General features: G+C 38.2%; 1 protein-coding gene across 5 annotated transcripts in view; it reads left to right on the forward strand.

Moving 5' to 3' along the window:
• PHTF1 (putative homeodomain transcription factor 1) overlaps window positions 1-15703 on the forward strand; it is a 42512-nt gene that overhangs the window by 17289 nt on the left and 9520 nt on the right. For 4 of the 5 annotated variants that reach the window (XM_049880042.1, XM_049880043.1, XM_049880045.1 and 1 more), the window contains 9 exons: window positions 198-335; window positions 1264-1423; window positions 2751-2924; window positions 3034-3123; window positions 4210-4431; window positions 8963-9091; window positions 9499-9771; window positions 10541-10672; window positions 11507-11593. In XM_049880042.1, the coding sequence (XP_049735999.1) occupies window positions 198-335; window positions 1264-1423; window positions 2751-2924; window positions 3034-3123; window positions 4210-4431; window positions 8963-9091; window positions 9499-9771; window positions 10541-10672; window positions 11507-11593 (1405 nt within the window). Of the gene's footprint in view, window positions 1-197; window positions 336-1263; window positions 1424-2750; window positions 2925-3033; window positions 3124-4209; window positions 4432-8962; window positions 9092-9498; window positions 9772-10540; window positions 10673-11437; window positions 11594-15703 lie in introns of those variants that run through there. The other variant, XM_049880046.1, reaches the window with a different exon arrangement.

A 15703-nucleotide genomic window follows, 5' to 3' on the forward strand; every position in this document is an offset into this window, starting at 1 on the left:
CAATTTATCAACTTATTAATTTATGCTAATCTTATGTATTCCCAATTGCTTCCTTTGCCACGTAACCTTTGTTTGCCTTTCAGTCAGGAATGTTCTTACGTAATTTGTCCTCATTGTATGATGTTCACTATACTTGATTTCAGGTGGTAATCGAATGTCTCGAATAATCTGAAGTCGTTGATTTTTTTTTTTTTTAGAAAATTACGAAAAACTGTAAATGGTGATGGGAACCGAGAAAATGGAAATAACTCCTCTTCTGATAAAGTCAGAGGAGTAGAAACTTTGGAATCTGTACCCTTTATTAGTGGTTTTTGGGGGACTCTCTTTGGCAACAGGTGGGAAGTCTTCCATTGGAATTTTTACTTGACTTCATATTCACATTAGTGTTTACATAGTATTCAATATGATCGGATCATATGAATAAGCAGGGTAGGGGTACGATCATTATGGTGTGATTTTTAAGGATTCTGGAAAGATTTGCACACTCAAAATATCATTTCCACTGTGTCATGTTATTTATAATTCTAGTGTTCTACTGTAAAAGATTGATTCTGTTTGATCTTATTGACCTTTTAGAGTACAAGATTACAAAAATATAAATGAAAGCGTAAATATTTTAAGCCGTATTGGCCAACATCTTAAGAGAAGGAAGAGTTGATAATGATCAGGTGTTTTTCAGCATGAGACGTGATACTTCTTTAGAAATGGTATGCAGGACAGGATCCTCCTGGTGATGGGCTGTAGCACAGAAAGGGAAATGGCTGAAAGAGAAATTTTACCTAGTTTGTGATTTTGCAGATCATGGTCGCAAATGGGACTGATTATTCTGGGGGTAGTCAGGAGCATTCATGAAAGAGTTGAGGGTTGCTGGATTTTGAGGATGGGTAGCACTTACATAGATGGAAAGGAGAAGGAAAGACATTCCATCAAGTGGCATAACAGGCAGTAGGAGGTAGGCGTTGAATGGTGTTCGAGAGGTAAAGCGGAGAGGACTGTGAACCTATTTCCGGAAGATAGATTCTCGTTCTGCGTCACTGACAAGGCTTCCTCTCAGTTAATTGGCATGAATCTTTGGAGAATAGAGTTAACTATAATTTATCTTTCTATTCCTTTAGCAAGCTAGAGGCCTGACAAATAGGATTTCTGAATTTTCTCAACTTCCAGAATAACGTATGGTACTCCTCAGAAGAAAGTGATTTCATGAAAAATTTTATTTTTGGAAAACTAGTTAGTGATATATATATTTTTTCTTTTTAAAAATAGGACTAAAAGAGTAAAATTAATATCTAACAAAGGGACGGAAACTGAGAATGATACAAGTTGTCTGCATCCTATCATTAAGAAGAGACAGTGTCGACCAGAGGTGAGAATGTGTCAAACAAGAGACAGTGCAAAATTTTCCGACGGAGATAAGTCCCACAGGGTAAGAGTTAGATGAATATAAGTGTAACATTCAAATCTTTTCTTCCTATCTAAAATCTTCCTGTCCTTAGACTCTGCTATAGATACAAAATAGACACTAATGGGTTTGTATAATTTCACTTAACAAATAAGTGGAATGTAAAACACACAGGGTATGAAAAGGAAAATACCAGGTGAAGACTGTAGTTTATTCTTATAATTTCTAGGACTTGCTTTATTGGGTGCCATCAAGTTGATTCCAACTCATAGCGACTATATATGACAGAGTAGAACTGCCCCACAGGGTTTCCTGGGTTGTAATCTTTACAGGAGCGGATCGCCAGGACTTTTCTCTCACGAAGGCACCAGGTGGCTTTGAACCACTGACCTTTTGGTTAGCAGCCAAGCACTTAGTCATTGTGCAACCAGGGCTCCTTTCTAGGGCTAGAACTTGTTATGGAACCTGCTACTGATCCAGCCTTAACAGTAGGCTGGTAGATGTAATAAACAGATTAGTGTAGAGGCTGCTCTGTTATATTCCAGAGAGATAATGATAATGTAGAGTCCCTGGGTGGTGCAGATGGCTCAGCTTATGGTCACCTTGTCTGCTGCTAACTGAAAGGTTGGGGGTTTGAGTCCACCTAGAGGTGCCTTGAAAGAAAGGCCTGGCAATCTGCTCCTGAAAAATCAGCCATCGAAAACCTTACAGAGCACAGTTCTACTCTAGCATACATGGGGTTGCCATAAATCAGGCAACTTATTTTGTTTTGTTTTTTTAAAATGATAGTATAATAAGAGTTTGGGGAATTATTTTCTAGGTAGACTTAGTCTGCTCTTTGTCTAAAACTAACTGCAGTTTGACTTTATTGTCTTGAAAGGTTTTCTTATTTTCTAGACTGTATCATTTAAAATTGGCTAATATTTATTGTCATTACTATATCCAGACACTACTCCAAGTACTTTACATGTACTAACTCATTTTTTCCAGTCACTCTGTGAGATAGACATTCTTATTATTATTACTTTTCAGATGAGCAAACTGAGCCCCAGAGAAGTTTAGTGACTTGCCCAAGGTTATGTTGCTAGTAAGCAGAAGAGCTGTCATGCACACTTGAGTTTAACGCAAGCCTGTGCTGTCAATCACCACCTGATACGGCCACATCACTTAGGCTGTTTAGTTTCAAGTTCATTATATTTCTTTGCTGCTATCAATTAATATGTACATTTGTTTAGTTTTGGTTTAGTTTACTTCTACTGCTTTTTAGTTTTCACATGCTTTGTTTTTACATAGGTACATGGTAGAATATTCGGGGCTGTCCCCTGTGAAGGTATTGCTCTTGTCTTTGTAGGAGACTTTTAGGCATTTGGGTAATGGGATTTCAGATGATCTGTCAAGTGAGGAAGACGGTGAAGCACGGACACAGATGATACTTTTGCGTAGGAGCGTAGAAGGGGCCTCAAGCGACAATGGCTGTGAAGTTAAGAATAGAAAGTCAGTATTTCCAAGGCATCTAAATTCTCAGGTAATATTTATTTTAGTTTATCAAAGTACAGGAGTTAATTCCTAAATCATTGAATGTCACAAGGCATTTAACACGTTTTGCTATGGTTTGTTGGTTTGATTTTTGGCAGGTAAAGAAAACCACTTCGAGGTGGTGTCATCTGGTGCGGGATTCAGATAGCGTGGCCGAGTCGGAATTTGAATCCACAGCTTTCAGCCAGGTAGGTAAAGCGTCCTTTGGAGACATCAATGTCCAAGGAGTATTTTTCAGTATAATAACTTTATCCCTCTTTTTTTATTGGCAAAAGTAGTGGTTATACTTGCCTGTGCCATCCCCTTTTAAACCCTCCCCGAGCAATCCATCTGTCTGGCAGTTTTTAGACCTCTGCTCACCCCAGCAAGAGAATGAGCTCTTTAAGTTCACTTTTGCTCTAATCTTACAAGTGTCATAGATGATGTTCAGAAAGAAATTATCCAGTCCCTAAATGATGAGAAACCCTGGTGGCATAGTGATTAAGAGCTATGGCTGCTAACCAAAAGGTCAGCCATTTGAGACCACCAGGTGCTCCTTGGAAACCCTATGGGGCAGTTCTACTGTGTCCTATAGGGTCGCTATGATGAGAAGGCTACTTTATAGTCACTTGAAATATGGCGTTTATTCTTAAGCATAATTCCTGTATAAATGAGATTGATGCTGATGAGGACAGATTTTGGAGCAGTAAATCTCATGGGAACCAATGGGCATGTTGTAACATTTGGAATTTTGTAATTGAGAAGTGAGTGGAATTGATGAAGTGTCATTTGGTTTGGTTTTGATTGACAAGGCAGTTAGGGTCATGGAAAAGCTTTCAGATTTGTGTTTGTACTGCAGGAGAGGTGGGCTGTCTATCCTTTTCCTCTGCCTGATTATCCTTTTTCGTGCCGGGGCTGGACCCCTGGACACGACCAAGTCTGCAGTCAAGCTCAGAGAATTTAGAGGAGGGGACACTTTGGGTATGCCAGTAGGCTCAGCCAAGCCAATTAGGGGGTGCTTGCAGGAGCCACCTCCCATCCCAGGATGCCTTAGTTAATAATCCCCAGCGACTTCTTAGAAGGAGCTCTTTTAAAGCCCTGCTTGCTAGAGTCATCAGAGATTAGCATTTAAATGTTAAAATGTATTATTGGTATGTGAAGTCTTAAGAACAAGTGAATATATGGTGGTTAACTTATGAAAGCTTGTCAGCCATTGCCATAGATAACTTGTTTTAATTGTATTTCAGGTGTTTGTTTTTAAGAATGAATGAAAATGTGTATTTTTTCCTGTAAAGGGCTCCAGATCTACCATGAATGGTAGCTCTCGAAACCTCAACATGTCAAGAAGAGACTCAGAAAGCACCCGCCATGATTCCGAGACTGAGGATATGTTATGGGATGACCTGCTGCATGGCCCAGAGTGCCGGTCGTCTGTCACCAGTGACAGTGAGGGGGCCCATGTGAACACGCCTCACTCAGGAACCAAACGTGACTCCAAAGAGGATGTTTTTCAGCAGGTCTGTCAAGGCGATGATGATAGCAGCTAAGATTTTTTGTGTCTCATCACGTGCCAGGCACTGTATTATCTCATTTAACTTCACAATAATCCTATAAAGCAAATATGTTTATTATGTCCAGTTTGGAGATGAGGAAATTGAACACACCCTGCAAGTGAAGATAGTGGGATTAGAACTCAGGGGGAAGAACTCTAGCATTGCCTTCACCTAAATTTTTCTTAATAATATTTTTCTCATTATTTCCCCTAGAGTGATCTTTGATGTTCATTTTATGTGATCAGAGTTGTTTGAATGATAGGTCTACTGTATACTATTTTTTGATAAACATCCCAGTATAGTATATGAATTAGCTTGCTTCTCTGATAATGTATAAATTGCATGATGCTTTTCATTTCAGGTTTTATATTAGTATAAAATCAAATAACTAGAATTGTAGATGTTTTAGAAGGTATTTTGACCTTCCAACCACTGTAGGAATTCTTTCCTCATCTGTAATGTGGTCATAATAGTTCATACATGGGAATGCTGTGAAATACCTAATGAGATAATATGAAGTGCTTAGTGCAGTGCCTGGCAAAGAGTAAACACTCAATAAATAAGTGTTAGCATTATCATTAGTATCCCCATCAGATGAGCAGTCAGCCTCTGCTTAAATACTTTTAGAGGTGGTGTACTTGTTATTTCATGAGACAGCTTGTTCTGCTGCTAGACAGATTGAGTGATTAAGAAATGGTTCTCATTATTTAACCGGTTCTGTCTCTCTGTTATTTCCGCCTGTCAGTTCTATTTCTGTTTTTCTAGGCAACAAAGAGTAAGTCTACCTGCTCTTCCACACAGCAGCCTTTCAGATGTTGAATGACAGTGATCAGGATTCTCCTTAGTTTTTTGTTCCTTAGGTTAAATATTTCTACAGCACCTTGTAAATAGTGGATGATGGGTATAATTTGTTTAATTATTTAATTTTCTTGATTCTGAGATACGATTGATTTAGGTTACACATATGTAACCTAAATCCCATGTCATTAAATGTATAAAACCAAACACCAAGCCCACTGCTGTCAAGTTGATTCCAATTCATAGCGATCCTGTAGGATTTCTGAGGCCCCATAGGGTTTCCAAGGCTGTAAATCTTTACAAGAGCAGATTGCCATGTCCTTCTCCTGCCATTAAATGTACACAGTTTTTTTAAACTAACAAGAAATAGCATGTATTTTTCTCATTAAAGTTTTATGCTACTTTCTCCAACTTTGGAATCAAAGTTCGAGTCTAAATACTCTTTACATTCAGTCTGAAGGTTCTTCTAAATTACATTAACCCTCAGTAGTTATAAGAACCCTGGTGGCACAGTGGTTAAGAGCTCAGCTGCTAACCAAAAGTTCACAGTTTGAATCCACCAGCCACTCCTTGGGAATCCTATAGGGCAGTTCTGCTCTGTCTTGTAGGGTTGCTATGAGTCAGAATTGACTCTATAGCAACGGGTTTTTTTGTGCTCAGTAGTCATACATGACACCATGATGATCCCAAGCACTTTTGGGATTTACATTAAGGCATATCTAAGAATAATTGCATAAAATGAACTCCCCAAGTCAAATGGAATTCATCATTTCCTAATCCCCTCTGCCCCGCCTGCTCCTCTTCTTTTATTCCCCATATTTCTTAAAACCACTCACCACTAACCACCCAAAGCAGAAACCGTGGAGTCCTTCTTGACTTCGCCCTCTCCACCATGTTTCTAATCAGTCATCGTGTTCTCTCGATTCTACTCTCTAAATATCTGAATCCGTCTACTTGTTTTCACCTTGCTTGGTGCAGGCATCACCTCTCATCTGGGTAGTTAAACCAGCATCTCTAGGCTTGCCTTGCTTCACTTCATTTTCCATACTGTAGCCAGAGTGATGCTTCTAATATATAAATCTGTTAACCCCATTCCACTTAAGATTCTTTAATTGCTTTTTTTCCCCTTCTGGATTATTTGCTTCTGATCCTTATTTGCTCTGATAGAATCTCATCTCTGACCATTCCCTCCCTGCTTCTTACTTGGTACACTTTAACTTGACTAAACTTCTTCTGGTTTCTGAAATGTACCAACCCCCACCTACTTTTTTTTTTTTTTAATTGTGTGTTAGATGAAAGTTTACAGAACACATTAGGTTCCCATTTGACAGTTTGTGCATTAAGTGTTTTGTAGCCTTGGTGTCATTCCCCACAATGTGTGAAACACTCTCCCCATTTATGCCCTGGGTTTTCCATTTCCTTTCATCCTGATTTTCTACCCCTTCCTGCCTTCTCTCCTTTGCTTTTGGGCAAATATTGCCCTTTTGATCTCATATAATTGATTGTTCAAGGAGCACATTTCTCTCAGGTGTTATTTATTTTATGGGCTTGTCTGTTGTTTGGCTGGAAGGTGGTCTCTGGAAACAGCTTCAATTCCAGGTCAGTAGGGCCATAGTCTTGGGAGTTCTTCCAGTCTCTGTCAGACTAGTAAGTCTGGTCTTTTTTGTTAATTTGATCTTTTGTTCTTTGCTTTTGTCCAGCTCCATCCAGGACCCTCTGTTGTGATCGCAGTCAGAGTGGTCAGTAGTGGTTGCCGGACACCATGTAGTTCTTCTGGTCTAGGGATTGTGTAGGCTGTGGTTCATGTGGCCCATTAATCCTTTGGACTATTGCTCCCTTGAGTCTTTGGTTTTCTTCACTCTCCTTTGCTCTGGATGGGAAGAGACTTAATAGCTGTATCTTAGATGGCCGCTTGCAAGCTTTTAAGACCCCAGACTCTATTCACCAAAGTAGGATGCACAACATTGTCTTCATGAACTGTGTTGTGCCAATTGACGTAGATGTCTGTGGTCTCTCACCCTCAAGCCTAGGAGCTTCATCCTGAGAGGTGTTTGGTTATGTCTAAGAGGTTTCCCTGACTGTGCCTCTTGTGTGCTCTATTGTCTATATTAATATATGAGGAGCACCTACAGTCACGTATGTAGATATATCCACCATCAAATCCGTATCTGCCAGTGGGTGTGCTCCCTTACACCCTCCCGCACCTCTTGGCGTATCTATCTACCTATGTATCCATTCATACATTATTGTTTGTTAATGCTGTTGGTGCAGGATTCTCTATGCTATATAATAGTTACTGTAGTTGCCCTTTATTCTTGTGTTCCTGTCAGTGTCCTCTCTTGCCTTGGTCATGTTGTGCTGACTTTCCCATATTATATATTGTCTTGGCCTTCACCACCATTAACATGTCTTCTATTTGGTAATTTTCCTTTCTTCCCCCTCCCGTCCCTGATAACTATCAAAGAATGTTTTTTTCTTTTTAGTGTGTAAACCTTTTATTGTTACTTTATAACAGTGGTCTCATACAATGGTTGTCTTTTTGTGATTGACTTATTTTACTCAGCATAATGTCCTCCAAATTCATCCATGCCCCATCTACTTCTGGCCTTTAACATACTGGGTTTTTTTGTTTGCCTAGAACAGACTTCCCTCTGATACCCATTCTTTTGGCTCACTCCTTTTTATTCTTCTGGTCTTGGTTTGAATGATACTTCCTTTAGGAAGTCTTTCCTGTGTACTCCTAAAGCACTCTTTCCTTCCCTCACTGTGCCATATAGTGATATTTATTTAATTATATCTCCTTCAGAAATCTGGAAACTCCTTTATAGCAAGGACCACGTCTGTCTTTCTCTCCATTATGTCCACAGTGTGTCTTTCATAGTAGGTGCTTGTTGGATAAATCAGTGAATCAGTAAATGCTCAGCATTATGCTAAGTATTGTGGTAGAAATACACCATACGGTCCTTTTCTAGAAACTTGTATTTTAGTTTGGAGACAAGATGATTATATGGGAAGTAAGTAAAGGACACTAGAGAAGCTGCATGTAGTTAGATGCTAATTAGCCTGATACAGACTCTGAGCCTTTTAGTTTCAGAGAAGAGCAAAATTAGTGAGGCTTGTGATGGTCAAAGAAGACTGTGTTGGAGAAATGGAACTTGAACTGGTACTTGAAGAAGAAGGCATGATATGGCAGTGGGAGGTGAAGGCTTGTTTTATTGTGACTTTCTCCTCTTGAGGTTTCTATGCTCTTCAGTGTCCTGCTTACCAGAGAAAGGCCTAACTCCTTGGTCATTCACAACGTGATATTTGAGGCCTCCTAGCACCTCTCCTGCCCAGCTTCCTACTACTCCCAGGGTAGTCTCTAGAGATACTTTCTTCCTCAATATCCTATGAGTACAGCAAATTTATCCTCAGTTCCATACCTCTAGCAACCTTGGACATCATGGATCCTGTCTCTCCTCATTATAGAAGACCTTTAGCCTGTGTCCAGTTAAGAGAAAAGGTTTAGTTAAGAAAAAAGGACCAGAAGGCAGCATCATAGAGGTGGTAATTGGAGTGATGAGCGCTGTGTGGGAGAGAATAGAATGATTAGACTGAATATTGGCAAATGAAGCCTGGGAGCTGGAAAAGGGGAAAAAGCTAATGCAGGAAAGAAGGAAGGAGTGAATGCAAACAGTTACATATTTTTTCTTCTCAGAACCATCTATTCTGGCTTCAGAACTCAAGTCCTGCCTCTGATCGAGTTAGCGCAATAATCTGGGAAGGAAATGAGTGCAAAAAGATGGATATGTCTGTACTGGAAATAAGTGGCATCATTATGAGCAGGGTAAGGTTTAATGTTTCCAGACATTTCAAATAATCTAGTTAGTGATAAGTAGCTATTCCATAGAATCAATTTAGTGATCAAAACAAAATGACTCTGCATTTGAGACACAAATATGTATATTTAATTTTTGTAGTCCGAGCCTGTACTTGGTAGTATGCTTTTTTATTCTTTATACATTGCATGATCTCTATTAGCATGATCAATTGCTCAGTTATACTCCACAAACATTCCTTATCTCATATAAAGCCTAATTTTTAATAAGGTCTAAAAGTCATAAATCTGTATGTCATTTTAAATTTTTACTTCTATTTGTCTCTTTTTAATAATCTAAAGAGTATTTGATAAATACTGCCTGATAACTGCATATGCCTCTGCCATAATAATGGAAATTTTAAATTAATCCCCAGGTTAATGCCTATCAGCAAGGAGTAGGTTATCAGATGCTGGGAAATGCCGTCACCATTGGATTAGCAGTTTTTCCTTTTGTGTATCGACTTTTCCGTGAGAAGAGCCTTGACCAACTAAAGTCTATTTCTGCTGAGGAGATTTTGACTCTCTTTTGTGGGGCACCACCAGTTATACCTATTATTGTTTTGTCTGTAATTAATTTTTTTGAACGATTGTGTCTTACTTGGATGTTTTTTTTCATGATGTGTGTGGCAGAGAGAACATATAAACAGGTCAGTAGAAAGAGAAGTAAAATTCCTTATGTCTGCTTTTGTATATGATACCGCACTGCAGTGTTTTTGTTTTCTTCATTTGTTTTTTTTCCAAAAGTTTTTTTTTCCATAAGGACGATGAAGGATTGATGGTGGACTTTTTGTATTTATCCACTTAACAGTTGTGTTATTGACTCTCATGACAAACGGCACATTGTAATCTGAAATTTCCTGAGCCTCGTGTGTAGGAGTAAGTGGCTTAGCCAGTGAGTGACCTAGCAGACTGCTGAGCACCTGCACCTCAGTGTGCCTTTGCTGTTTTTTTCACTCACACCATATGTGGTAATTCTCAAAGTGATAATGTTTCTGTGAAAATTGGCCAAGTGAGATGTAAATTTATTGGAATTCAGTAAGAGTTATGGATTGAGGACTTAATACTGAAGATATACACAAGAAATGTGATTTTGAATGGAGACACCATTGGGGAGTAAGCCAGAAGCCTGTATAAACATTTGAGTTTGCGAAGTTGGGGAGTCACCAAGGTCTCCAGAGACTATGCCTGGCAAATATCAAGAGCGTACCGTATTGTGAAGAAGTATATGATGTTCTTTAGAAGCAATAGAGTAACGAGCTGTTAACTAAATTTTTTCACTGCCTGTCTTAGTGATTACTGATTAGAATTTCATCCCTTTTAATATGCTGGGAGTACTGTTTACAATTATATAAGTAAACACACAGAGACGTGTAACATACGTTTTACTTTGTGATTCTTATTTTTAACCCCCTATAGAGATTTTTATTTGCAAAACTCTTCAGCCATATTACATCTGCCAGGAAAGCAAGGAAATATGAAATACCTCATTTCAGACTTAAAAAGGTGGAGAATATTAAGATATGGTTATCACTTCGTTCCTATCTAAAGGTGAGTTTTATTTGATTAACAATAGAACATATGCAATAATATGCAGAGAACGTGCTCATTGAAGTTTCTGGAAGCAGTTTCTCAGGCAGTGTAGTCCTGTGTGTTGTGCAGATTGTATCAGTGGCTGACAAACTTCCTGGACATCACATTAGAAGTAATCTATCTACAAACCTGTTGCCATTGAATTGATTCCAACTCATAGCAACCCTATAGGACAGAGTAGAACTGCCCCTCATGGTCTCCAAGGAGTGGCTAGTGGATTTGAACTGCCGACCTTTTGGTTAGTAACCAGCCTCTTAACCACTGCACCACCAGGGCTCCACAAAGCTGATACCAAAAAACAAACCAAACCCACTGCTGTTGAGTCGATTCCGACTCATAGCGACCCTATAGGACGGAGTAGAACTGCCCCACAGAGTTTCCAAGGAGCACCTGGCAGATTCGAACTGCTGACCTCTTGGTTGGCAGCCATAACACTTAACCACTATGCCACCAGGGTTTCCACAAAGCTGATAGGGGTAAGTAAATAGAGCGTAGAAAAGGAAAACAAAATTTAAATTTCCTTGAGCAGAGTGATAAATATTGTATTTTTTTCTGACTTTTGGGGAAATATTCCAGCTGAAAATATGCTATTGAACCAATCACTCCTTAATTTGGAAAGGCGTGCATTTCAGTGCTTAATTAAAGTTGAAAATGTCCAAAATATTTAAAAATCCTATTAGAAACTCCTTATATCTATAAACTTCTATTTTCACATTAATGCAGTAAACTTCAGAATGTTAACGATGTGAGGACAGTGATCCAGAACACTAACGTACGCGTCTCACTCCACAGAGACGGGGTCCGCAGCGTTCAGTTGATGTGGTTGTGTCTTCCGTCTTCTTACTGACACTTTCGATTGCTTTCATTTGTTGTGCACAGGTAAAAGTTTTATAAATAAATAAATAAATTTTTAAATAAAAATTATTAAAAAAAAAGTTTTATCTGTTTTAATGAAAAATGAAGATTCTGTTATAGGGTTCACCTTCAGTTTTAGATCAGGTCACTGTGTGTTTAAGTATATTTATTTATTTTTTAATTTAATGTGTGACATTTCTTTTGGAAACCCTGATGGCGTAGTGGTTAAGAGGTACGTCTGCTTAATCAAAAGGTTTGAATCTACCAGGTGCTCCTTGGAAACTCTATGGAGCAGTTCTATTCTGTCCTATAGGGTCGCTATGAGTCAGAGTCAACTCAACTGCAATGGGTTTGGTTTGGTTTTACATTTCTTTTGCTATTTTGGATACTTGTTAATTTCTGTAACTTTTGGAAATGTAATAAAGGTAATTTTGAAATCCCTTAAGACTCTATGATCACTCTCATTTTAGGTGGTAATTTTTGACTGATAATATAGCTGTTAGACAGTATTACTTGCAATGAAGATCTAACATGAGCACACTGTTTTAGTATCAGTTGTGAGACAAGTGGAAAGAAGTTTGAGGTTATTTAGTTATCATTTGAATGCTGTATGTTTCAGGGGTTTACTTTTACTATTGATATTTTTGTCTGTTGTATCTTTGTCTGAAAATAGGTTCAATTGTTACTTGTGTGTTTATTTTCCAGAAGTGATTTTTAGTGTAGCTGAACAATAGTATAGAGTTGTTCTGTTCATTCTAGTAGCCACTAGCCACATGTGGCTAATGAGCACTTGAAATATGACTAGTCCAAATTGAGATGTGGTTTAAATGTAAAATATCAAATTTCAAAAATAATACAAAAAAGTAAAATAGCTCATTGATCATTTTTATATTATAAATATTTTGAATATATTAGATCAAATAAAATACACTAAAATTAATATCACCTGTTTTTTACTTTTTTAATATGGCTTCTAGAAAATGTAAAATTATGCGTGTGACTCACGTTATATTTCTATCGGCTGGCACTGGTATAGAGGCGCAGGTTCCTCTCCCTCAGTGACTAGGAAACCTCCAGTTCTCCAGTTACCTTATCCCCTGGAAAGTTCCAGATTTTGCCTATATAGTAGGGAGGGGGTGGGGGGAGAGTAAAAAGAAATATTTTTCCTACTTTTCTTGGATTGAGTATTATTAATCTTTACAGAGGAAGACCTGGCTTAGCATCTGTAGTGCTTACTTTAGCAAGGATCTACAATGACTAGTATGAATCTCTATCTTTCTATCCTCTCTCACTTTCCAGTTTTTAAAACGTGTTGAAACTGAAGACTGCTAGAACAGACTACACCTGGCATCTTGGACTCTGGCTTTCTACCTTTTCACTTTTTCCCTATTTCTTAGGAGGCAGCATAGCTCTCTTAGCTGAGGTAAAAGCCACTCCTCTGGAAAGGCATCGTTGGACTGTTGATCTTTGTGATTGCTGGGCTCTCTGGTGAATCATAGATCATTACACTTTCTTGATCAGGTGCGTTGACACCACTGCCCACCCTCATTACATCCAGAGAACATACTCTGCATGCCATATTGCCCAGAGTCTGAGTGAGAAGCTACTCTTAGTTTGTATTTCTTCCCTTCTCACCATTCAGTAATGCCTTGTTTTCTTTTCATACCGTCTTCACAACATCTCTGCTGTGCCAGCTCACCTCCTCCCACCACACGGAGGGTGTGTCAGGTGTTCTTCCCTTAAGCCTTCCTTGGTTCTTTACTCATCATCTTCCTCTCAGATCTGAGTTTTCTGAGAAGAGGAGTCATTCCCTTTTGTTGAATTGGACAGATCCTCTACTTCAAGTGGCAAATGGTGGCGAAGTCTTTGGTTCTTAGTAACCCCTAACCTCTTTTAGATGAAATTTTGCTTGGAAGAGAAGTTAGATTCTTTGCGTTCTTTTTATAAGTTTCATTTATAGGCACAAGGGCCCCCCTCTTTTTTTTTTTCCCAGATTTTATTTCCTCTTGCAGTTTTCATTTAACTGATTTTTATTCAGTGCTCAAAAAATATTTGTTGAAGGTTGAATACAGTGGTGAGCAGGACAGACATGGTTTTCTACCCTCAAAGAGCTTATAGTGTAGCAGGAAAAATAGATACTGATCTAGCAATTACTACATTGTTGGATGGATACGATGGTTGAGGAAGTTTGGGGTGCTATGGGAGCACATAGCAGGGGGACTTCAACAAATTGTAGGGTAAGGTAACTTTCCTGATGAAATGATATTTAAATGGAGACCAGAGTGATGAATTGAAGACAGTGAGATGCAGGGAGTCAAGGAGTAGACTATGGGAAGAAGAGCTACAGGCAGAGGGTACCACATGCACAGTTTCTTTTCTTTTTTTTGAAGAGCAGTATGTTTGAAGAATTAAATGTTAGTACGGCTGAAATATAGAGTGCTCTATAGTGTTTTTTTTTTTTTTAGTGTTAGAAACAAAGTTATCAGTACATATAGAAGTGTCTGGGACATAGTATGGACCCAGAATACTTGATTTCATGAAGAGAAGGCCCTCCATATTTATTTATTTAACTTTTTATTCAAATGTAAGAGACACAGAAAATTGCACAGATTTTGAATGTATAGCTTGATGAATTTTCACATTACATGTCCTCAGCCCTCAGATAAAGAAATAGAACATTATCAGTCCCCAAGAAGCCTTCTTTGTGATCTCTGTAACTATCAAGTATTACTTTTGTCTGTTTTGAACTTTATAAGAATGCAATCATAAAAGTATGTATGCCTCTGTATCTAAGTTCTTCCACTCAACATTTGTTCAACAGCAGTTCATTGCTTTATCAAATTCTACTGAATGAATATGCTACAATTTATTTTTCTATTTTACCCTTCATGAATATTTGGGTTATTTCCAGATTTCAGTTATTACGAATAAGGGTCTAATGAACATTCTTGTATATATCTTTCGGTGGCTCTATGTTCCTATTTCTCTTGGATATGTACATTGATGTTGAATTTCCAAATTGGAAGGTAGGTATAGGTTTGGTTTTGTTAGATACTGCCAAACTGCTTTCTAAGGTGGTTGTACCAATTCCACACCCCCAGCACCAAAGTATGAGAGTTACAGTTGCTTCACGTCCTTGTCAGCACTTGGTATTGTCCGTCTTTTAAAATTTAGCCATTCTGATTGGTGTGTAATGGTTTTAATTTGAATTTTCCTGGTAAGTAATGATGTTGATACTTTTTATAGCCTTTTTAGTTTTTCAGATATTCTTTTTGTAAATGCCTTTCTATCTTATTTACTTATTTATTTTTGCCCATATTTTTATTAGGTTATCTGTCTTTTCCTTACTGATTTGTAGAGTTCTTACATTTTATCAGTAAAAGTCCTTTGTTGGATATGTCTTGCAGATATCTTCTACCAGTCTGTGTCTTGTCTTTTTTCTCTCTTAATGACACCTTTTGATGAATAGAAATTCTTCATTTTATTATCCAGTGTATCAATGTTTTTATTTACAGCTGTCACTTTTTGTGTCCTGCTTACGAAATATTTGCTTACCCCAAGATCGTGAAGGTATTTTCCTAAGCTTTATTGTTTTACCTTTTACTTTCCACGTGGAATTGATTTCTGTGTATACTATAATGTGGGGGTGGGGGGAGAGGGATCAAGATTTTTTTTTTTTCATTTATTGAAAAGACCTTTTCTGCACTGCCCTGAAGTGCCATCTTTGTTATAAATGAAGTGACAGTATATGCGTGGGTCTCTTTCTGAACTTTATTTTCTGTTCTTTCAGTCCATTTTTGTCTATTCTTGTGCTACTACAGTGTCATGATTACCATAGCAATATTATAACTCTTGATATCTGGTGGTATAATGGTCAAGAGCTATGGCTGCTAACCAAGAGGTCAGCAGTTCGAATCCACCAGGCGCTCCTTGGAAATCCTATGGGGCAGCTCTACTCTGTCCTACAGGGTCACTATGGGTCGGAATCGATGGCAACCAAGTGCTGGTTGTTTTTTTTTTTTTTTGATACTGAAACTACAGTTCCTTCAGCTTTGTTTTTCTTTGCCTTGGCTGTTCTTTCTTGGCTTTTGTATTTCCGTATAAATTTTAGAATCAATTTTCCCAAAAACTATC

This window comes from Elephas maximus, chromosome 3 (genome assembly GCF_024166365.1).
Source record: "Elephas maximus indicus isolate mEleMax1 chromosome 3, mEleMax1 primary haplotype, whole genome shotgun sequence".
NCBI lineage: Eukaryota > Metazoa > Chordata > Mammalia > Proboscidea > Elephantidae > Elephas > Elephas maximus.